This window comes from Lytechinus variegatus, chromosome 2, assembly GCF_018143015.1.
Source record: "Lytechinus variegatus isolate NC3 chromosome 2, Lvar_3.0, whole genome shotgun sequence".
NCBI lineage: Eukaryota > Metazoa > Echinodermata > Echinoidea > Temnopleuroida > Toxopneustidae > Lytechinus > Lytechinus variegatus.
Window position 1 is genome coordinate 68,988,483 of NC_054741.1, and position 25,441 is coordinate 69,013,923.

The 25,441-nt window shown below is 36.2% G+C and overlaps 1 protein-coding gene across 1 annotated transcript; it reads left to right on the forward strand.

The window, feature by feature from the left end:
* Window positions 1–1,381: 1,381 nt before the first annotated feature.
* On the forward strand, window positions 1,382–24,974 carry LOC121408798 (pre-rRNA 2'-O-ribose RNA methyltransferase FTSJ3-like). The gene is made up of 16 exons (XM_041600439.1): window positions 1,382–1,711; window positions 7,466–7,571; window positions 8,341–8,467; window positions 9,308–9,407; window positions 12,506–12,724; window positions 14,779–14,990; window positions 15,351–15,523; window positions 16,085–16,192; window positions 16,747–16,888; window positions 17,299–17,558; window positions 17,961–18,178; window positions 19,066–19,470; window positions 20,109–20,211; window positions 21,845–21,932; window positions 22,498–22,685; window positions 23,828–24,974. The coding sequence occupies exons 1-16, from the start codon at window positions 1,645–1,647 to the stop codon at window positions 24,027–24,029; spliced, it is 2,718 nt and encodes a 905-aa protein (XP_041456373.1). The 5' UTR covers window positions 1,382–1,644; the 3' UTR covers window positions 24,030–24,974.
* The last annotated feature ends 467 nt before the right edge of the window (window positions 24,975–25,441 follow it).

Sequence of the window (25,441 nt, forward strand, 5' to 3'; positions counted from 1 at the left end):
CATGAAGTTTAATACAATTTGATAAAAAAAATATTGTACTTTTTTATTTAATACGACACGAATTCCATACCTTCCTCTTTTAAAATTAGGAACCTGTTTGCCCCCAAATTATGGTTGTTTATAGTAATGACCTGAAAAGCGGGAGAAGCTTACTTTATGGAGGTGACGGCAGAAACTGATATAAAGATTTTACCCGCTTGGAGCCGACCAGACCAGAAGTTGCGCGATCAATTGAAAAAAAAAACTTCATATATTTACTTCGGCCTAACCTTACTCAAATTCATGCCCTAATGTATACAATTTTAACTTTAACTGGCAAGAAGCACATAGCTGAGGTGGAAAAACAGGGTTAGAGAAAAGGTGGGGGAACAATGGAGAACTTCAGTATTGTCATTTGACCGCGCGCAGCGCGGAAGCAAAATTCATATATGAATTTAGAGCAAGAAGAGTGAAGGAGTTTCTCTTTTGAGAAAAAAATAAAGAATAAAAAGAAAAAAAAAACACAAAGCTACCTTTCTTCCCTTTCCTCCCTTCCCTTTTCCTTTTCTCCTCTCTTTTTTCCCTTCTTTTTTTTTTCTTTTTGGGGACGTTTTGGGGGGGGGGGTCGACCGCCCCCACCGCCCCCCCTGGCTACGCGCCTGCTATACATTTCAGTGAAAACGTACATGACCAAGGCAGAATGATAATGCTGCGCACGTGGCGCCCGATATAGGGCTTCATCTTTGAGTGAAGAATAATCTCGGGGATAGACATTATCATTCGCATCGTTGACACTTTCTCTCGCGATCTGTTACTTACAATTTACATGTATTTGCCATAAAGACGGACAAACGCATGTTACAAAAACACAAAATTTCGGGAAAAAATGATATCCAATCCAACATCTTCAAGACTGGTCACTGCACTGCAACTCCCGATTACAAGTGGTGCAACCAGTTCCAACCAATCGACTTGCGCGCCCTGGAATTCCCGAATTTACATATTGCAATCATAGAGATATATTATACTTAATAATCTATACATCTCTATGATTGCAATACAGTATGACAGAGGTGCATTTGTGCGAACACAAAGGCCATGAGCGTAAGTTAAAATATAGATTTGACTAGATCTAGCCCTTGAAATTGACTACATTGTACCAATCCAGTAAATTTAACCATCAACAAAAAAAAAAAAAAAATCCGGCGAAAATAGGGGGGCCCCCGGCCCCCCTCTGGATCCGCCACTGATATATTTACGGTATCTCATTTATTTTAGTGCCTTTTCTTTCAATCGGTTGAGTTGTTCGCTCATATTTTTTTCAGAAGCAAAAGGCCGAAATATGATTATGCCGAATTACCCGTTGGACGATATTCCAGACTCTTTAGCAAGCCGGATCGATCGGAATGAATTTCGCCACTGCGCTGCATGCACACCGTACGGTGTACTCTCGCCATCCATGCTCTAGCTATAGCAATCTGTGCATGGACCGGACGAACTACTAATACTATTGACGGTTGATCTAGATCGACTACGCCGGAGTTCTCGGTCTAAACACTACTGAATCTCCGCTGGCCTAATAATACTAGCTGCGACTGGCTCACTTGGATGATTCGATTCGAAACAATTTTTTAACATCTGAGGCGGGCAAATTTCTCCTTAAAAATGGGCAGGAAAGCGAAGATCGGAAAGCAGAGGAAAGACAGATATTATCATCTTGCTAAAGAAACAGGTTTGTCAATTAATTACGGCCCAAGAATTATAAAATAACGTTAACAGTTAACGGCAATCCTGCTGTATTTTAGGGGTCTAAATTATTTTAGGTTGCTAACTTCAGTAAGTGTAGAATAACGATATACCTAAAGCCATTGGGGTGTCATGTGACCCAGGACTAGTCATGGCCGGGCCGGGGGCGCGTTTCCGTTTTACACCCTGGCGAAGGCATTTTCCGGAAAAGAAGCTAAAAAGCGACTAGTGAAGAGTCTACGTCTACGTTTGTTTACATCAGAGGCGTCGATTATGGGGGGGCAGGGGGGGCGATCGCCCCACCAATGAAAATATTGGGGGGGCAAACATATCATTTTGCCCCCCCAATAATTCCGCATGTGCTAAAAATAAAATAAGATTGTAATGTTACACAGAAATCAGCAAGCGAGATTGAGATACACAAATCGTTCTTCGTCTAAAATCGTGCTCAAAATGTCCACTTTTCAGATTGGAATATCAAAAAATTTCAGCTCGCGCTTCGCGCTCGCATCATTTTTGTAACAAAAACCCATACTTTCCATGATTAAATAGGTGAATATGGTCCCGTTGTTAGTTCTAAACCTCAAAAGAACTCCCACTTCGATTTGCAATAATCTTTTGTTGGATATATATCTTGTTCTTTATTAAAAACGTCCATTAAACTCAATTTTTTTTTCAGATCGAAATATCAAAATTTTCAGCTCGCGCTTCGCGCTCGCATTAATCTGCTGGTGATATATATATATATGTGTGTGTGTGTATATATACATATATATATGTACACATATATAGGCATATGTGTGTGTTCGTGTGATCGAGCGCCTTTGGAAAATTGATTCATGATTTTGCCCCCCCAATCTGAAAAATGGATCGACGCCCCTGGTTTACATTATCAGCTGGGCGCGCGATCCAAAGTCTGCACCGAAGTTATCCGCAGAACATACCGTACTGTCTTGCAAATGCAGCTGCATGAGCTTATACTTTCCAGGTTTGATCATTTGCCTTGCCGACTTGCTGATGTCTGTCTTTCTATCTGTCTATATATCTATCTCTCAAATTCTATCTCTATGTAACTGCAGTATCTATCTAATAATCTTCTCTGTCTCTCTCATTCTTTATCTAACATCTATCTATCTCAAATCTCTCTATCCATCCATCTGTCTGTTTTTCTCTATTTCTCTCTCTCTACCTAACTATACAGTATCTATCTGTTAATTTGTCGCTCTTCTCTCTCATTCTTGATCTATCTGACATCTATCTCTCAAATTCTCTATCTGTCTCTCTATCCATCTGTCTGTCTCTCTATTTCTCTCTATCTATTTATCTATTTTTTAACTAGAGTATCTATCTGTTATTTGTTAATAATCTTCTCTGTCTCTCTCATTCTTTATCTAACATCTATCTATCTCAAATCTCTCTATCCATCCATCTGTCTGTTTTTCTCTATTTCTCTCTCTCTACCTAACTATACAGTATCTATCTGTTAATTTGTCGCTCTTCTCTCTCATTCTTGATCTATCTGACATCTATCTCTCAAATTCTCTATCTGTCTCTCTATCCATCTGTCTGTCTCTCTATTTCTCTCTATCTATTTATCTATTTTTTAACTAGAGTATCTATCTGTTATTTGTTAATAATCTTCTCTGTCTCTCTCATTCTTTAATTATCTATTTAATATCTCTCTCTCTCTCTCTATCCATCTGTCTGTCTTTCTCTTATTCTCTCTATCTATCTATTTATCTATCTATTTTTTTAAACTTATCTATCTGTTAATTTGTTAATATTCTTTGTCTCTCTCCCTCTTTATCTATCTAACATCTATCTATCTCTCATCTATCTCTCTCTCTCTCTATCTATCCACCTGTCTGTCTTTCTCTTATTCTCTCTTTCTATTTATCTATCTATTTTTTTAACTTATCTATCTGTTAATTTGTTAATATTCTTTGTCTCTCCCTCTTTATCTATCTATAACATCTATCTATCTCTCATCTATCTATCTATCTATCTGTCTTTCTCTACTTCTCTCTATCTATTTATGTATCTATCTATCTGTTAATTTGTCTATCTTCTCTGTCTCTCTCATTTATCTTTCTATCTATCTAACATCTATCTATCTGTCTCTCAAATTCTCTATCTCTCTCCCTCTCTAGCATTTTCTCTCTTTCTCTTTGTCCGTCCATATTTCTATCTACAACATCTCTCTCTCTCTCTCTCTTTCTATCTATCCACCTCTCTCTCTCTCTATTTCTATCTATCTATCTGTCTATCTTGTCTCTATTTATTTATCAGTCTTCTATATCTATCTTTCGGCAGCTTCTAAGTGTATCAATCCATCAAACTTCAATTTGTCTTTCCATTATAAGTATCTGTTTATTTTGATTTTGTCTGTCATTCTATTCATTTAGTTAATAATTTATTTTTATAAAAAAAAAACTATCATAAACAACGCGACTGCAAAAGCATGTTCGGATTTCACTCCTGACTGCCGCTCTCTCTGTACATGAAGTGCCGAGGAACTGTGCTCTGATCAGTAACTGTGCAAATTGCATGCGGTGGTGGACTCGCCTGTGTCGCACGCTGCATGCAACCAGCGACGTGTGTAGACTCTTAACTAGTCGCTTTTTGGCTACTTTTCCGGAAAATGCCTTCGCCAGGGTGTAAAACGGAAACGCGCGGGCCGGGGGGGGGGTATGCAATGTTCAAAGTCAGATATAATGCCATGCAGCACACCTTGGTTTTAGGGTGTTTTATTATTTGGGGCATAATAGGGGGTATATGTGAGCACTTATGGGTGAAGGATGAAGAGTATAATGGTATATCAAACCGATGGTAATCAGCGATACTTGTCATGGCGGGGGGGGGGGGGGTTATAGAATGAAGAAATAATAAACGGCCTGCCATACCCGGCACGTACGTACGCACTACTGAAGTCTGAACTACCGTTAACAGCGGTCGTGGAGCTGTTGCCTGAACTGAAGTTAGCAACCTAAAATAATTTAGACCCCTAAAATACAGGATTGCCAAAATAACGTTAACAGTTAAAAAACTATCACTGAGCTGTGTAGTACCGTAGGCCAGGTCATGTTAATACTAGTATGGTAGTGGATCGTATTACCGAACACTTTTCATGAATTTGATCATATCAAACACATTATTCTCATAAAATTCACCAAACTTTCACCATAAATACACAAATACCTACAAAATATAGATATGCAGAAATTTTGCCAAAATTGTTTTTTCATTTTTACGACATCAGCTTCCAATTGGACCCCTCTTCGCAAGTGAAATATTTTGGTCACTTGAAAAGGTATCGTATTACCGAACGTGTGTTTTCTATGGGAAAAGTTGGGAAAACAATAAAGTCACTGATGAGCTATTTTGACCATATTTTATTGTTTTGAGGATATAAAGACTTCGAAATTGTGTTTTTGATAATTTTTCATCATTTTTCTATTTAAGTTCCCTTTGGAAGGAAGTTGCAAAGGTTTGAGCGTATTTTATTATTTTCTGACGCATATGATGCGTGCGTTCGGTAATACAAGGCCGGTCGGTAATACAATCACTCACTATACTAGAGGAAAAGGGGAGAAGTAGAAAAAAGAAGAGGAGAGGGGGGAGGAAAGAGGATAAAGTGAAGGAAAAGGATGGGAGTAGAGAAAGGATAGCTAAGCCTAAGTAAGGGGATGGAGAAAAAGAAAGGAAGATGAGAGAAAAAGAAGGGAAAGATGCAAGAAATGGCAAAGGAGAAAGGGAGAGGAAGAACAAAGAAAGGGGAGTAAGAGAGAGAAAAAGAAGAGAGGATGAAACTAAGGGAAAGAAAAGGAGGAGAGAAAAGAAAAGGGAAGTGAAGCCAGGGGAAGGGAAGAATAGAGAGGAACTAAATGAAAGGTGTGAAGAATTAGAGAAGAAAAACGATATTGAAGGGAAGAGGAAATGAAGAAAAAAGAATGAAAGGAAAGGGAGATTTGAAATGAAAAAAGGAAAGAGAATAAAGGGGGAGAAAAGGGAAAGGAAAAATCAGAGAAAAGAGGGGTAAAAACATAAAGGAGAAATGAGGAAGAAAAAAAGAGGATAGAGAAGAAGAAACGTGCTAAGAGAAGGGAAAATGGAGATAAGGGAAGAGGAAATGAGAAATAGAGAGAAAAGGAGAAAGCAAGAGGAGAGGGAAAGTTTATCAGACAGACTGCATCCCGATTGCATCTTAACAGAACATGCGCCCGGGTGTTAGCGGGGTAGAGTTGTTTTTCTACCTCGCTTCCACCCTGGTCTGAGCATGCTGAAATTTGGAAAAATCTTTCTTGACACAGTCCTGCTTTTCTGACAGTGGGAGCGTCTTAACAGGAATGGGGGATTTCTTTCGCCCTGCTTTTATCGGGGTAGGGCAGTCAGAAAAGTGTCTGTTAAGATGAGGTAAGTCACACCTTTAGATAAAGAGAGTATAAACTAAAGACTTTAAAGTTAGAGTCAGTCTAATGACCACATTAAATTGTATTTTCTGCACACCTGAAAAATTAACTCAAGTCAGATTAAACATGCATTTCTTTTTATTCTGTGAAAAAAATCATTTGAAATGGCACTTCAAATTAGTAAAGGGATACTCCGGTCTGAAGATATTCATATATATCTAAATAAATTCATCTTTCATTTCATTTCATATTGGAATGAATAGAGCCAATGAATTTTATATGAAATGAAAGCATATCTCATCTCTCTTTAAAAATAGTATTGTGAGTTATGTTTCATTAATCACTAAAAGGTCTGAAAATAGTCATTAGATTGCACTTATTGATTAGAAATCATTCATGCATGACTGATCACAGATTGCAGCTAGGTGAAAAGCAATGCTATACTTGCCTCTCTCAAGTGTGATATGATACATTAGATTTCATGATAAACAGGTTAGATTTTTAGATCAACGTCTCATTTCATCATGTTGTTAAAGGTCAAGTCCACCTCAGAAAAATGTTGATTTGAATCAAAAGAGAAAAATCAGACGAGCATAATGCTGAAAATTTCATCAAAATCGGTTGTAAAATAAGAAAGTTATGACCTTTCAAAGTTTCGCTTATTTTTAACAAAATAGTTATATGAACGAGCCAGTTACATCCAAATGAGAGAGTCGATGTCACTCACTCACTATTTCTTTTGTTTTTTATTGTTTGAATTATACAATATTTCAATTTTTACGGATTTGACGATGAGGACCTCCTTGCCTGTAGCACAAAATGTTAAAATAATGGAATTCCACGTGTTCAGGGAGGAATGAAACTTCATTTCACATGACAATGACGAAAAAATCAAAATATTTCATATAATAAAATACAAAACAAATAGTGAGTGAGTGATGTCATCAGTTCCCTCATTTGCATACCGACCGAGATGTGCATATAACTGTTTTGTGAAATGAAGCGAAACTTTAAAATGTCATAACTTTCTTATTTTACATCCGATTTTGATGAAATTTTCAGTGTCATGCTTGTTGAATTTTTCTCTGTTTATTCAAATCAAATTTTTGTTGGGGTGGACTTGTCCTTTAAAGAACAGTGTATGTACAATAATTCCAATATACACTTTATGTATTAATAGGGAAAAAAGTGGTCGATGCAGAAACCTCTTGTGATAATGAACATGGGTGGAGCATATTATGAAATCACAAATTGCTGACTTTCTCAATTTTTCTGATGTTGTCTTTCTATTCGTAATCATAACTTTGATATGAACGTTCTTTATTTGTTAGGTTACCGGTCTAGATCTGCTTTCAAGTTGATACAACTGAATAGAAAGTTCTCCTTCCTTCAAGAGTCTAGGGTATTGATTGATCTTTGTGCAGCACCGGGAGGATGGTGAGTACATCGTGATTTTTGTTTTCCAGAAAATACAAATGTATCAAAAAGTTATAAACAGAACATTGATCGAAAGTTTTGAAATAAATGTTATTTAAAATATACAATTTTACTCATCATTTTATTTGAAAATATATGGAGTATAGAATTCAGGAGACAGCCATCGTGAGCAGTAATGCTTGAATGGATGGTGGCCTTTGAAAGTAATTAAGATAACATTTAACATGACATAAAAAGGGTTGGTGCCAGTCTGGTAGATGCACTGCAAGTGGAGCTGCACAATTGCAGCTAGCGGTGATGATGATGATGATGATGATGATAGCCTGTAATATATACAAGAAAGATAGGGTATGGTCTTGATCATCTAAAATTAACATGGAAATGGATTGTTTTAGCATCTTTATAATATTGAGAAAGGACATTTTCTACCTATTCAAAGTACATGAAATTACAAAATGTGGGTTTTGAGCAAAATATTTACTTTGATTGCCCAAAATGTTTCTTACAAAGGCCAATTTATGTGGTCAGGAGAACAAAAAGAAAGAGAGAAGAAAGCTCATATTTAATGCTGAGGATGATGCAATGATGATAATGATAGATAATGGCAAGAAGAAGGAAAGGAGATGAAGGCAGGAGGAGCAAAGAAAAAAAGATAGAGATAATGATAAGCTGAATGAGATAATAGGCTTTCTAGGAAGCTTTTAATTAAATGACATTGCACACTAGAAAATATGCTATTTTGATATCGTTTGTTTCCCTTTTTACCTAGGCTTCAAGTAGCATCACGGAACATGCCTATATCCAGCATGATTATTGGTGTGGATCTCTTTCCCATCAAACCCATCCCTAATGTTGTTTCTTTTACTTGTGACATAACAACTACCAAATGCAGAATGGTAAGTAGTGGGGGAGGGAGGTATTTTGTATAGAAATTGGTTTTCCTGTCACCCTTCTTGTCTTTACCCAATTGAACCCATTTTGGGGTATGGTATTTTATTAGTTGGTCTATGTGGTTATTAGTCAAAATGTGGAAAACTCAGTCGATGAAATTTCATGAAGTGGCAATTAATTTACATTGATGAATCTTTAAATGTAATGATAATTAACCACAATGAGCAGTTTGACCAGACAGCATTAAGACAAATTGCTGGTAAACCATATATATTGTTTCATATTATTAGCCACATTATATGGAATAGACCAACTTACATGTATACATATATAAAATAGGGTGACTCTGAACCAGTTTTGACAATGTGTGAAAGATAGTGATAATATTTTGTGTCCATCATCTAATTAGAGTTGCATGGTATTAAATATTTGATCAACATCAGTTTTGATTCAATGAAATCAATATGTCGCCCCAATGAATCGTCACACAATTTACCACAGCATTATGGATAGAGAGGTAACAGTCCTATAGGTGTTACACATGTTTTGACCCTGGACCCTGGTGGTGGGTAGGATTATGGATGTCTGGGTTTGAGCTTTTATATTCTTCTCACTGATTTATGAAGTTGAACTTGAGGTAGTTTTGTTATGATAATAATAGTACCCGGGGTAGCCACTTCAGTTCCGAAAACTGTTCTCCTAGTGGGCCCTGCTATTGTTGACATGTTAATACTAAAGTCCCAATATGATATGGTATAATTCATGGATGTTTTAATGTTGTCAATATTTTGTGACCATTTTCATGCAGCCCTACTGATTAATGATGATGTTTATCTTTCTTACAGCAATTGCGTAAAGAGATGAAGACCTGGAAAGCAGATTGCGTCCTTCATGATGGAGCTCCTAACGTTGGTACAAGTTGGGTGCTGGATGCTTTCTCACAAGGTCAGTTGATGTAATTATGGCTCCATTGTAATTCGGCTGTGCTGATTTTTTCATAATTGCGTGTGTAATTTCATTCATTATGCTAAGATATTTGTAATATATGCATGATGTAAGAATTTCTGCACTCAATAATATTAAAATAAAGGTATACATATGCTAAACTCTTGCCTAGATTATAATCTTTGTCACTGAGAAAATCTGCAATTAAAAGATTATGATTTCAGAATAAATTTTCTGTGTATTTTATGGTTTTATAATGTTCTTATGTTTTAGATTTTATGGCTACATTTAATCTTTCATAAATTCCATGCAATTGATTGATATTGATTGGTAGTAAAAAAAATATATTTGGTCATTTTCAAACAAAAGTGGACATGGGGGTGAAAATTAAAACTTGCTAGAAATCATTAGGCATCAATGTTTTTTGAAACTAGACATCCTAATGTATATTTTTCCATTTCATTTACATAAAAGTATTAATTATGTCTTGAGATACAGTGAATTTTATGCAAGGGAAATTAAATGTTACAAAATGTTGATTTTTGCATTAAAATTCACATATTGCCTATCACAATATAAAATTTGTATTAGAAGCACATTTGTTGGCAAGATACAAGCTGTGTATTGTATCTAACTCCTAAATAGCAAAAAAAAATTCTGTGAAGTGTTTTTCTGAAAAAAATTGGGTTTTGAAGTTTTCAAAACTGGTTGTCGTGTCACTCACGTTTTAAATGCAAAAAGTTTTCTAGAGCTGTGTATTCTGAAAATTAATTTATCCCAGTACTGGAGCAAATACAGTTTATCTGTACCTTATTGTATATAAAGTAACTTGGTCCAATGTGTTAAGGTAAAGCTAAAATTAACTGTTAAAGTTGTGTCGTGTCACTCACAATGTCGTGTCACTCACGAAATGTCGTGTCACTCACGGTATTATATTGTGTATAAAAAAGGACATCCAGTAATTTTTGAAGCGTTTTACCAGGGATACAGTCAAAATGTTGTTCCTGACATCATTTAGGCCTAGTTTAGGCTAATAATTTCCTCCATCTTCCTAATTTTACTCCTTTTTATGGAAATATTGAATTTGACATTAAGTTCATCTATTTTCTCTCCTCTCCGTGGTTGCCTTGGTTTAAAAAATCCTGACAATTTTCCATTGGTTTGAAGACTCGGATCCTAATTCATATTTTGGTGAATGTACTGTGATTAAGAATATAACAACATAATCAATCAACACAAAATTATGAATGTATCAAGAGAAAAACCACTATACTTTAGCAATGGACATATTTACAATGGTGATTGGTGATGGTGATGTTTCAAGTCATACCTACGTATTACTCGAACATTCTCTGTCTCCATTTACAGAAATGAGCAGAAAGTTCACCTTTCTTTTGAGCAATGTTATTTCTTTGTTATACTCATAGAGCTTTAGAAAAGTCAGGGATCCTTTTTTGAAATTTGCAGAAATTTAGTGGTAAAGTAGTGTACATGAGATATAAGAGATCACCATGAACACCAAACATTTTTTCAAATTCAGAAAAGAAAATATTTTTCTTTTCCTTCTGATTGATTAAATCAACCTTTTCATTTGCCATAAAGCTTGTATTCCAGGACATGAAATAAACAAATTTGCAAGAAAACAAACATTTCAGATGAGAATGTACTGAGATTTGATATAACATTTTGGATATTGCTTGAAGCAGCTACATGCCAAGTTCAAAATCATTATTTGTTCGGCCACCATTCATACCGCTAGTGATTAACTACATGTAGGGTCTGAACAGCAAACTACCATAAGTGGGCCGATGTGTGTTCAGAGCAGATTTGCAGTTACACATATTCATTACAACAAAATGATGCATGTTCATGTAGGTCCCAACAAGTCCCAACCGAGACCGCATTTTGATTTGAGCAACTTTGGATGGGTTGCCATGTACCAGTAGATCAATTTTTTTTTTTTGGGGGGGGGTACCCTGATAAGAACAGAGCTGGACCTCGAGGGGGAAAAGCTATTGAGGTATAAAGGGACCATGCCAGATGATGTTAGCGACTATTGAGAATACCTTTCTTACAAGGAAAAATTATTCCATCCCTTGTGGATGCTGAATTGTAGGAACCTGTAAACTTTCATATACAGATAGGGAGAAAGAGTTAAAGTTTTGAATGATATCAGGCCACAAAAAGAATGTTTGAGTTGATGTCAATGCCAAGACCTTATAACACCTCCTTCAAGTGCCCCCTCCTCCTCTAAAGAGGAGAGTGGTAGAAGCCCTAGTGTGACAATGTGGTATGGTATAGGGAATGTGAGTTGATGGGCAAATATGACCATAAACCAAGAATAAAACATCAGGATGACATATTATGAACTTTAAAGAAAGCAGTTATTATGTAATTAAGCTTGTTTTTTGATTAATGGTATTTTACTTTTCTAGATCATGCAAAAAATACTTTCAATGTTGAGATAAATGTTGTATTTTTGCACTTGTCGTGTCACTCACGTTTTGGATGTCGTGTCACTCACGGTATATAGGAGGGTACCATTTTCCATAGAGAAGGTTTGATTGATTTTGACTATATGTGTTAGATAGGTACACTATTTATGTCCATTTACTGGTACTCACAGTACTCCATGACAATTACTTGGGCACGAATCCAACCATATGTGTTAGTGGTCAGAAACCCATGTCCAAAATTTGTCGTGTCACTCACGCACCGTTTTTTAATCATATCTACTAAACGAATTGTTGAATTCAAATCAAACTCGCAGTGGCCCATGCCAGTCCTACATTGTATATAATATAGTAGTCATGATTGATTCATAACCTTTAAGTTTGAAGATATGAGCCCTTAAACCTCTCCGATTGTCGTGTCACTCACGTTTGAAAATGACCATTTATGAAGTAAGGCTGAAACAAATTTGTATTTGAATTATATGCAAAACCGTTCATTGAAAGAAGTTTATCAAGTGAAGCGTCATTAGATTGGGGGAAGGGAATGGGATGCACACTGACCTGATTGGTTTTAAGAGTGCTCCTTTGAAAAAGGAAAGTGTTTACACTGTACCACCATAAAGACTAGATTTCTTCTATATACAGCCCAACTGACCCTTCATGCATTGAAGCTTGCCAGTGAGTTCCTCAACAAGGGTGGTTGGTTTGTCACCAAAGTCTTCCGTTCCAAGGATTACCAACCTCTCCTGTGGGTCTTCCACCAGATGTTCAAGAAAGTCCACGTCACCAAACCTCAGGCATCCAGGAATGAATCGGCAGAGATATTTGTCGTTTGTCAAAGCTACATTGCACCAGACAAGATAGGTTGGTTCTCGTTGGGTGTATTTATTATACCATTTTCAGATTAAAATCAGGCTTTTGCTGCATTTTTAGTTCAAAATATGATTGCATCTTTTCTGATTTTATTTATACACAAAGCATAAATGCCGATTGTAGGATAGGGAATAGACCGAACAAGACTAGACCGAATAGGATGAGACATTCACAATGGGATTAGACAAAATAAGATGTGGAAGCATCATGGTGTAGCGGTTCTGACTCTCGCCTTTAGTCAGAGGGTCATGTGTTCGAATCCCACCATGGTCTAGCATCCATCGGCAAGGCGTCAATCCACAATTCGCCACTCTCCACCCAGGTGTTAAATGGGTACCTGGTAAGGTGCAAAAGCCTATGGCTTGGAACTCTTGTTGGAATGCTCCCCAGGGAGTGGAGAAGGTGCATACATTGTATACGGGCATACCAGGATCCGGTAATATGTCTGTAAAGCCCTTAAAGACATCATTCTGATGTATTAAGCGCTATACAGTGCGTATCAAAAAAAAGTTTACACTTTGAAAAAGCCCTGGGAATGAAAAAATATACAACATGTGGGTAAATTTTTCACATATAATTTTGGGTTTGGGTCTCATCTATCCAATGAAAGTAAAAGTTTTGTCAAAATGTTACACTTGAGTGAGCTCTGTCCATTTTTGTAAAGCTCGCAGAAATCTGTTTGCGCAGAAATGCTCATTTTCACGCTGTGTCAAGGGGGAAGGGCGAAATCAAACTTGCCCTGCGAAACATTTCTCATACATTTCCCTTGCACTTTTAGTCAATTGAAATAAAACGGACACATTCAAGCATTCTGTAACAATTTTGCCACCCAAATTGAAATTTAAACACTTAGTAAGCACAACCTTTACCATTTTTGTGCCAGCTGGATCTGAGGACATAACTGAATCTGAACAAAAGTTTATATCAGACATCTCCAGCATTTTTTACGAAGGTTTTATCATTGAAAGTGGGTTTACGTTTCATTTTTCATTTAATACTTATTTCTCCACACATTTTCCAAGCTCGATACTGATTAACAAAATGAAAATAAAGCCTAAGCCATTCCATGTAAATCACATCTCAGTGTAAAGCAAATATCGTCACGATGGCCTCGGTGTGTGGGGGAGTGGGGTGGGGCGCAACGCACACTTTGAAGTGTTTGTGGGCAAGGAAACAAGTAAAAAGGTTAAAAGATATCTTTAAATCAATTTTACTAGCTAAATTCTACTTTTCTTCATGTGTAAGTTCTACTTTTATTTGCATAACAGTTTCAAAGTTCTGCGCAAATCATTTTTCACTAACTTTTCAAAAGTAAGTGGTGCTCACTCAAGTGGAAATATTTTTCGACAGTTATATCGTCATTTGCTTTAATGGATCTGTACTAATGTTAAAATGTGGAAAAATCTTCAGAATATTACAAATGTATAATTTTACAGGATTTTTTCAAAGTGTAAACTTTTTTTTGATACGCACTGTATAAAGTGGATTGTTATTATTATTAAAATTGATTAGACAAAATAGGATGTAAAAATGAGATTAGACAAAATAGGATGTGACAATGGGATCAGACCAAATGGATGAGAAGGTGGGATGAGACAATGGGATTAGTCAAAATTGGATGAAACTATGGGATTAGAATACATGGATCATGGGACGAGGCATTGAGATTACACTCAATTTAACTTTTGCCATGGTGTAACTTTGTGTTAAAATTATGGGAAGCCCCAAAAAGTCAAAATTACATATAAATTTTATGTTTCCTGTCTCTCCCTGGCTCTTTCTTCACTTTTAAATGCAGGAGAGAACTTTTTCAGTAATTATTCCCAGGCGGATATGAATGATTTGAGTGTTTATGTGCTCACAAATTGAACTTGTAATGTTAGAAATACCATTGGCTATCCATAGATAAACCACAACTTTAGACCGGAGTTTAATTGAAACTCGAGGTCAGAATAAGGGCCTATGGGACAAACCAAAGCAATAGGATAAGTCAATGAGATGAGACCAAGTGACATTTCAACCCTTCTGACTTGCTCCATCTACAGATTCAAAGTTCTTTGACCCAAAGTACATCTTCAAGGAGATAGTAGGTGAGGAGACAAAGCAGAAGGCAACGATCCTCAGAGACCCATCCAAGGTGAAGAAACCCAAGGCTGAGGGGTACGCTGAGGGGGACTACACCCTGTATCACCCTGTCCCGGTCTCCAAGTATATGAGTAGCGAGGATGCACTGGAGATACTCAACAACTGCAGTGAGGTGAGGAGAGTGTTCTTTGAGTGCTATCTTCAATATTTCCTCACATTCGTACAATTGAAGTTGTACGAATGCCTCTGTATGCCTCCATACCATTGTTCCAGAATATTTACTGGACTCTTTATCATCAAGGAATATAATCAAATGGAGTTTGGTTGTAAAAAATTTAGTTATTATTACAGGTGCAGTTAAACGTATGATGAGTACTACAGTTTAATACATCCACCCATAGGGGACTATGGCACTGCTTGATTACTGCAAGTGTGTATTATGGATTAAAAAACTATTTGAAACTTGCAGATGCCTTTACACATACGGTAAATGATTCATAGATTCATGTTTGACATACTTTCTCCCTGATAGCTTGTGTTTGATGATGACTCCATCGCCTCTCACCCTCTAACATCCAAAGAGATCAAGCTATGTTGCCGTGACATCAAGGTTCTGGGTCGTCGAGAGGTCAGGGATCTCCTCAACTGGCACAAGAAATACAACAAGCTGAAAGCAGAATCGGAAGAGCAAGAAGCAAATCAAGGGTACGCCATCTGCTAACAAGAGTAGTTTGAAGCATTTGTAATGTATTTCAATGCGTTAACGAACACCTGGGTCCCTTTGCATAAAAGTTACTCTTATAGTAACTTTGCCATCTAATGGCAACTTCCCTGAAATCCTTGATTGTGATTGGCTGTTCAGCATTGTTACCATGGTAGTTACCATTGGATGGCAAAGTTTCCATATTAGTAACTTTTAAGCAGTGGGCCCCTGGAGGCCTTTTCATTAAGCTGTTCATAATTTATAATAAAATTGATAATTTAAAAGAAATTCAGTCCAAATTGTTTAGAATATTAGGGACAATGGGAGCATTTCATTTCGCTCAAGATGTTGCAGTCATTTATAAGGTCATCCCTACTGTACAAATTGTTGTATGAACCTATCCTTCCCTGTTTCATACTCCTGGTAGCCATGCGTATCATAGTATTACAGCTGCTTATGACAATGCATGGAATCTGCATTGACATGTAAATGTACACATCCTGTACATTTACTTTACATAATGACTGGAAAATTTATATCATCAAGCAAATGCTATTTTTCAGGAAAGAGAAGTCAAAACCTGAAGAGAGTGAAAGTGAGGAAGATGAAGATGATCAGGTTGCTAAGCAACTAGCCGACATCAAGGAGGTGGAACGATTAGCAGAAAAAAGGTTAGTCTTTTTATTTTTTTCTCAAGTTTGTGGATTATTGGGTGCATATATATGTTCTCCATATTCAGGCCCAAATTAGGGTTTTCCATAACTAACCCCTTGTGTATTGATACTAATGTTAATTGATTCCTTTTTTCCAAGTAAAGTTATCTCCCTTGTTGAATATTGTGTCTTTTGGATATATTTGAATATTCTAGTGTGGGAGTTTGTTCCAGGGGTTAGGTACATGTACTTTGTTATTGAGATTTGTTAAACTAAAGCATTTTACCTTTTTTCTGTAATTTATTTACAATTCCTCTTTCCAAATCCCTAATTTTTAGGTCCAGACATAGTGTCATAATCTTTGCTGATATATATAAGTTATATGCCTCAAATCTGAAAATTGTTTCAAATTGCACATGCACAAGTGCATTAAATTAAAAACACCTGTTGCCTCTGCACCATGGATATTATTGACTTGTATCCTGTGGAATTTGTATACATACAGTAACCTTGTCGTGCTTTTTCCTGACATGTCCAAACAAGCCATGGTGTTGTTTTTTGTGTGTGTACAGGAAAAAGAAGGATGCCCTCAAGAAGCGGAAGAAGCTACGAGAGCGACTTCACAAGTCCAAAGAACTTCAGACCACATTGGGAGATGCCTCACAGTCACAGGGGGAATCATTGTTTGGTCTTGTCAATATTAAAAATACACAGGTAAAATATTTTCCCCTCCATCTCCCTTCCCCCCCCCTTCTTTAAAAAAAAAATAAGTCGCAAGATTTTCTGTGTCTGGGGAATGGATTGCAATTTGCAAAGTCATGACTTTGTAAGAAGCAACAGAAATCAATGTATAACGGCATCTTTGGAACTTTTCCAATCAGGTAAAAAAAAAAAAATAATTTTCAGCTGCTACTTTGTACAATACACTGCTTAAATCAGAAACATTGGACAAACTTAAACAGAACAGTGAATGGGGACTTTTAGGAGCTCTTTAAACATAAATTTGAGAGCTCTTTTTAACATTTCGGGGTTGATTTCTCCTGTGTATTTTGTTCCATGCTTCCAATTAACTTGTACCATTGATATTCATCCAATGTATGTTTTGTGTGAATGTTTTACAATAGCAACTTCAAACGGTCCACACCGATGATGCAGGCACAGTTGCTAATGACAATGAAGGTCCTCCTGAAAAGCAGAAGAAACAGCTTCCTTCCTTGAAACCTGTCAAAACTCCTCAAGTTATCGATGAGGAGGAGGAGGACGATGATGACGACGATGACAACGATGGTAGTCTGATTGACAGTGAGCTGGAGGAGGACGAGGCTAATGCTCTCAGGGCGGAGATCGAGAGGGTCAGCGGAAGATACGATTCTGAATCAGATCCGTAAGTTAAGATTATAACCCTCAAGCCATTTTGCCTGTCCCACAAGCAGCCATGTTGAAGTAGTAATTATGTTACTTTATGTTTACCCATTCCCATAGAAATACTTGTAAATGCTGCCAAATGGGGATGGCAAAAAACATCCACACACTGTATAAATGCATGCAAGCAGGGTCACACACTCCATACACAACATGCATCTGGGGACACATGACACCAATAAATGGGGATGTTAGGAGTCATTTTCTGAAGTTCTTGAGCGCCATCACCCTCAAGCCTTTTGAGAGGCTAGAAACTGGAAAATCTCTGTTTTTCAGAAAACTCTCTCGTGTGATACTAGAGTATCACACTGTCACCTACATGCACAGAACTGGTAATGTATAGCATTCTTTCATTCACAACCAGGGATTCTGATGAAGTGGCTTCAGAGGACGATGATGAACCTTCTGGGAATCCCCTGATGGTAGACCTTGAGAAGGAAGACCCTGAGGTGCGGGCTAAGAGAAAGACCAATCTCTGGTTCAAGAAAGGAGTTTTCTCAGGTCTTGATGAAGATGAGGATGAAGACTTTGAGATCCAACAAGCATCAAGTACCTACAAGCAGCAAGGAGGGGTTATATTAGGTGAGGTGTCTTTCACTATAGCTCATTTGTATTAACCTGTCGTGATCATGCCCTCCCAGTCAGTGTCATCCTGTTGAGGTTTTCAGCGTGAAATGATCGGAGATACCTTCAATTCCAAAGTGGAATTGGAGCATTAGTCACTGATTTTCGCTCATGGTTTAGACATACAATATTTTCCTTGGTAGTGGAAATGATGATGGTTTTATTAGAAGACTCATTTGCAGCCAAAAGCTTTCTTTTGAAATTAAGAACACAGAGGTAACTACAGATAACCAACCAAATCATATTTTTTTTCCTTCACCAACTTCTTGAAATATATATCATACTCTACGTTCTTATCTGATTTCCAAAAATTTATTTGAAAATAAACCATTATAACAATAACAAAATTTTTGCTGCCAATGTGATTTGTGTAAAATCAGTGTTGGTAAAATCTCACCCCAGTCAATATGCATGTAACATGAAAACTTGCAATACAGATTTATTGTATGCCATTTATGTGACAAATAGTAGGTCAACAAACTGTGGGATGATACCACTCTTGAAAGGAAGTGATGTTTTGGGAAAGAAAAAGTAACAGTTGAAGGGCTCTATTTATCAATTTACAGTCAAATTTCTATGTCATGCATAAATTAGAATAATTGATTCAGATAAAATATGATATAACTATTAAGAGAAATTCAGTTATTCAACAGCAGAGATTATGTCATTCTCGTCGTAATTGCTGTGATCTTTGGTGGGAGAAAACACCCCAGGACTATTAGGTTAATAAGGGTACATAAATGTTATCATTAACGAAATATATCATATTTTGAAATTTGTTCAATTTCAAAAGCTATTTCTTATAAATGATCCCTTGCATTTTATTCTACCCACATCATATCCAGAAAAGACAAAAAGCAAAGAACCTGATGAGAGCAAATCAAAGAGCAAGCGTAGCGTGAGCTTCAACACAACCGTCACCAGTCTTGACGATATTGGAGAGGAAGAAGAGGATGAGCTGTCATCAGAGAGCGATGAAGAGGAGAGTCAAACAAGGACTAAACAAAATAAACTCAAGAAGGGACCAGATTCTCGGTCAGGAGGGGTTGGTCCAAACTCTAGGTCCAAGTCTGATGCGTATGACAGTGACAGCTCCGATAGTGACTACGATGACGAGATTATGATGAGGAAAAACTTTGATGCCGAAGAGATGAATGAAAATATGAATGGAACAAATGAAGGGAAGAATAAGAAGAGGAAATTGGAGGGTGGTGAAAAGGAAGCCGAAGCTGTTCCTGCAAAAAAATCAGGTATGTTTGATCCTACCTGTAAAATGTGGGCTTCCCTTTGAGTTCAATATATTTATATTTTGTTTGTAAGCTTACACTTTCAAGAATGGGAACATAACAATTTTTCATATATATGATATGGGAATAGACCACTTTTTCTCATTTTATGTCATTGACCATTATTTCAATACCTTGTTTTTCCCTTGGCAATACCATAAAATAATCAACCTATATGTAAGTCAAACCTCTTTTTTAATGATTATGATACAGCATCATAGCACATTACATTAAAAATTTACATTGAACACAATAATCGGCAACTCTAACCTACAATATCATAGAGAAAAAAAGACAAATTTAAGAAATAAGAGTTCAGGTACTATTTAAAAGTAGGGTTTGTAAGAATTTCATGGTTAATTTTTAGTATTATGTTCCAAATATTAGGTGCTACAATTCCAAAGGTTTGCTATTGATTCCAATCTAGCATTTTTCTTCATTTTTACTCCACTCCATGAACTTATTTGAATAGCCAATAGCCATGAGGCACTTTTTTCTTTTGAAATGAAAAGTTGAAATGAATCTTGAATCATTTTTGGTATTCTCCCATGTAGGGGATGGTACATGCATCTTAATAGGCTTTCATTTCTTTCATTTTACAGTTAAAATCCAACATCACTTGGATCCCGAGGGACTAGCCTTGGGTACCATGATGGCCACATCCAGGAAAGCAACCAGAGAGATCATTGAGCATGGTTACCACAGGTATGCTTTGATGCTGGATGGAAAACGCAATTGGAAATAGTTGTGACCAGCTGAAACCAGTTGAGACTTCCAGTAATCCCTTTTCAACGAAATTGATTTAATAAAATATTGTGAGGTTTAAAAGCTTTGAGGAATCAAACATATTGGATGCATGATTTATCACCTTTTTACAAAAAGATAAGATAACAAACCTTCCTTGTGGTGGTATAAATAAGGTTTTTTTTAATGCAACCCAGACATGATACTCATCAACCACCTTTTTAAGAAATTCCTTGTTTTTGACATATAGTTTTGTTTAGATGGATGGGGTCATGCAGTTCATGTTGTACAAGGTTTTCAGGTCACTTTTAAAGGAAAATATACACCAAGGACATACAAAAATACTTGTTTACCCCCCCTGTGGAAAATACAGAAAATATAGCAAATGTCTATGATTTTTGTCTCGCCTGCATAGCAGAGTGAGACTATAGGCGCCGCTTTTCCGACGGCGGCGGCGGCGTCAACATCAAATCTTAACGTGAGATTAAGTTTTTGAAATGACATAACTTAGAATGTGTATGGACCTAGTTCATGAAACTTGGCCATAAGGTTAATCAAGTATTACTGAACATCCTATTAGAGTTTCATATCACATGACCAAGGTCAAAGGTCATTTAGGGTCAATGAACTTAGACCATGTTGGGGGAATCAACATCAAAATCTGAACCTGAGGTTCAGTTTTTGACATGTCATCATAACTTAGAAAGTATATGGACCTAGTTCATGAAACTTGGACATAAGGTTAATCAAGTATCACTGAACATCCTGCATGAGTTTTATGTCACATGACCAAGGTCAAAGGTCATTTAGGGTCAATGAACTTTGGCCGATTTGGGGGTATCTGTTGAATTCCCATCATAACTTTGAAAGTTTATGGATCTGATTCATGAAACTTGGACATAATAGTAATCAAGCATCACTGAAAATTTTGTGCAAGTTTCAGGTCTCATGATTAAGGTCAAAGGTCATTTAGGGTCAATGAACTTTGGCCGAATTAGGGGTATCTGTTGAATTACCATCATAACTTTGAAAGTTTATTGGTCTAGTTCGTTAAACTTGGACATTAGAGTAATCAAGTATCACTGAACGTCCTGTGCGAGTTTCAGGTCACATGATCAAGGTCAAAGGTCATGTAAGGTCAATGAACTTTGGCCATGTTAGGGTTTTTTGTTGAATAACCATCATATCTCTGTAAGTTTATTGGTCTAGTTTATAAAAAGTGGACATAAGAGTAACCATGTATCACTGAACATCTTGTGCGAGTTAGAGTAGTTTTCAAAGTCAGCACTGCTGCTATATTGAACCGCGTGATGCAGGTGAGACGGCCAGAGGCATTCCACTTGTTGGACTTATACCTTTCTTTCCCCATCAGTTTTTGAGGAGGCAAGAATCTCTGTAGTTCATTCTACGTCATTGGTCAACTGTTTTCGCTGACAGGTACCAAGTCTTTGACAAATTGAATCCCCCCCCAAAAAAAAAAAATGTTGAGATTTGTATATTCTCTGCCTGATTCTCTTTACTCTATACTCCATCTAGTGAGGATAAAGATACCTATATACAGGTCTAAATAAAAATGATTTGATTCTATTGTCAGGTATTCATATGGAGACCAAGACCGGATCCCTGATTGGCTTCGACTGGATGAAACTAGGCACTGTAGAAGAAATATGCCTGTTAGTAAGGTGAGATCATCAAGGATACCTACATCTCTCTCTTAATGAGCTGATGTTATTTAATCCAAGATCATAACACTAAATATTTCATGAAATTACTGTTAGTAAGGCGAGATCATTTAAGATACAAAGATCTCTCTGAATTAAGTGATTTTATTTAATCTAAGGTCTCAACACAGAAAATTTCATGAATTTGATCTTCCCCACCTGCAAAAAATTTACAACTGATTAACCAAATTGCCAGTGTGAATTTTATAGTCTTTGGTGGTCTTACTTTTATGACATCCTCTTTTTCTTTATTTGTCACACTTCATTTTCCTTTATAGTTGTTCAGCTTTTTTACAGGTCATTGTATGACCAAGGTTGGGTTGTCAATTTGATACTACTAAACAACAGTATAAGGAAGATAATAGTATTTGATGTAACTTTGAGCAAGTCTTTGAGTATTTGGATGAAGCTCACTGAGAGATGATTAACAATTTAGGCGGTTACTAGACTTGGTGGTATCTGTATAAATGATAACAGAAAAAGCGAGCTCAGGCATTAATTATGACAAAAAAATATCATATATTAGGAGCTTGTTGCAGAGTACCGTGCAAGGCTACGGGAGGTGAACGCCCGTCCAATCAAGAAGATTGCTGAGGCCAAGGCAAGGAAGAAGAAACGGCAGATGGTGAAGCTCGAGAAGCTACGAAAGAAAGCAGAGGTGATCAGTGACATGGTAGACTCCTCGGAGACAGAGAAGATGCATCAAATGAAGAAGTAAGTTATTAATGACAGGTTACAAGCTACTGAAATGCGCAATTTGATTGGCTGATAGGCAATTTATTTGCAAGGGGATTTTGCATTTGTAATATATGACAAAATTTGTGAAATGGAGGCTATGTTTTAGAAACTGGTTATGAATGACATGTTACAAGCTTTTGACATCATACATTTTCATTGGTTGAATGCAAATTTATTGTAAAATCCTAGCATAAGTCATGAATATGGAATGTTATCTGGACCCTTTCTTATGAAACATAACAATGACAATGTGCAATATGTATTGAATTACTGAAATGGTGCAGTCTAATTAGTTCGGAACTCAAATTTCATAGAATCCTAACATGTGTTTGAGCTGATCAAGATTAGAACAAGGCCCACTTTGCTAAAAATATTTTGCTTATTCAACAGATTTTACGTACAATTTGTACAGAACTGTCAACTTTTGTCAATTGTCCATACCCGGTACTCTCTACTTTCTCACCCATCTTTCGTTTTATATTATCTTCTATCCCTGTCTTTCTCTTTGTCTATCCACCCCCAACCTCTCTCTATCATATTTTGTCATATCTTTTGATCTGATGGATGTTTTTGTTATGAATTAATGCAGAGTTAACCTTTACAAACATCAAAACAACATCATTCATCATTGGAATACATGTTTCAACATATGGTACAGTCTGCATTAGTCAAACTTGTCCTTGTCAAATAATTGCCAATGTTGGAGCAATTTTTCAACCAAGGTTGGAAAGTAGAGCATATGTTATATACCTCTTCTCAGTCAAATTTTGCCTTATGTTAGAAAGATTTATGTGGTGCTAAGAGATTTGACTTTATGATTCAAACATTTCTGCTTATATAATAATTAGCCTCTGCATTTTCTTTTTTTCCCAATTTGATTACTATACCTTGTATTTACGTGTGTCTAAAGTCTGTCATAATGCTCTCTTCTTAATATTAAATTTGTAATGTATTTCATCATATTACGGTCATGTGTTGTAAATTTATTTTGGTCTTACAATAAATGCAGAAACTCCTGCAAAAATATATGTATATATCTGCTATTTCAAAATTAACTTATTTCATTTTTTCATTGACTTTCTTTTTTCGCTGTCTCACTTTTGTAACTTATCTCACAGTCTATACAAGAAGATGAAGATCGGTAACAAGAAAAAGGATGTCAAGTATGTTGTGACTAGGAAACATCAGGCTAGTAAGAGAGTCAGTCGACCTAAAGGAGTCAAAGGTCCATTCAAGGTCGTTGACCCCAGGATGAAGAAGGATGTAAGAGGCATGAAGAGGGCACAAGAAAGGAAGAAGAACAACAAGAAGAAGCGGTGATTTCTGGAAGTATGGATAATGGACTTTGAATTCAGAGACTTGATATTGTATTTTAAAAATATTATTTCTGTGCTTTGGTCTATAAGCACTGCAACTTAATGGAATAATAATATGTGAGTTTGGCATTTGATTTGTACAGTGATACCTCAGCATGTGCTATTAGAAGAGTTGTTGATTTTCTTCACATCTAGTAGCTTTTTCATACCAAATCCAGTCCAACAGACTAGTTTGTAAAGCTGTTCATGATAAGTTAAGCACAACTTTACACATGACAGTGACTCATCCTTGTACTGCATTTTAACATGAGATTGCCTTTCCTATTTTTAATTGTGTAAAGTACTTGTGAAAAATGTGAATTTTAATTTACAAAGGTCATATTTCAAATGCAGCTAATAGGATTCAAAATAATTGAAAATGTGATTTAGACACCAAGAAAAGGTCACTAGTCATATGTCAGTTGTATGATCAGACAGAAAGTGTATATCGTACTATGATATAGGACCAAGACGCATTTTAGAACCACTCCTCACCCCAAATATATGATAATAATAATAATGATAATAATAAAGGGAAAAGAGATGTTAATTTCTTTTGACAGATCTCCACTTGTCACTTTTTTTTTAAATTGCCATTTTTAATTTGGCACTGATCTTTTATCTCGTAAAAATGATTTTTTGATTCCATTGTATTATTTCTCAAATCTGTCAACACTATTCTTGGAAATATATATACAAAAATAGTATAGCTAGAAATTACAGGAACCATGTTTGCGTTATTTTTTCTGATGAGCTGTTATGGGAAATTTGTTCAACTCTGTTAACAAGTTTCTGTGCCAATCTTGAACAATAATACAATCATGATCATGCTGATAGAGTGGGTATCTGTATAAGGAAGACAACAAATTGTGTCATATTTTGAAAATAAAATGATTTTATTATAAATGCATTTTTATTGTTTGTCATTGCATATTTTCCTTTTCTATTTATATTACTGAGTAATTTATATTGAAGAGAAATTACGGGGGTGGTAAAGATCACAAAATAGACAAATAAGCACCAAGTGTTCAACTTTAAAGTTTTTCTAACAAAAATAGACCACCCAATTTTTCTATAAACAAATAAAACATACATGTGCCACAGAATTCTGGAACGAAATGTGTGATTGCCAAGAAATTAGTAATACAAGCATTAAATATAAGCTTGATGACGGGTCTTTATCCAAGCAATAATAATGCACAATCTCACATGTGCTGTGTTGATGATCTTTTTTAGCTTAGATTTCACGATATCACAAAGTTCAGACAATGTAACTGCACCAGAGCTAGATCAAGGATGATATAGTGATAATTAACCTTGGTCTTACAAACTTTCATGTGAAATCAGTGTTTACTGCAACTAATTTTATCTTCAAAC

What these genes read in the sequence shown, in the direction of transcription:
- LOC121408798 (XM_041600439.1), top strand. Translation starts at nt 1,645, where the DNA reads ATGGGCAGGAAAGCGAAGATCGGAAAGCAGAGGAAAGACAGATATTAT. An exon ending in GCAAGGAGGGGTTATATTAG is followed by an intron (nt 18,179 to 19,065) that starts GTGAGGTGTCTT and finishes CATCATATCCAG; the next exon opens with AAAAGACAAAAAGCAAAGAA. An exon ending in GAAATATGCCTGTTAGTAAG is followed by an intron (nt 21,933 to 22,497) that starts GTGAGATCATCA and finishes ATCATATATTAG; the next exon opens with GAGCTTGTTGCAGAGTACCG.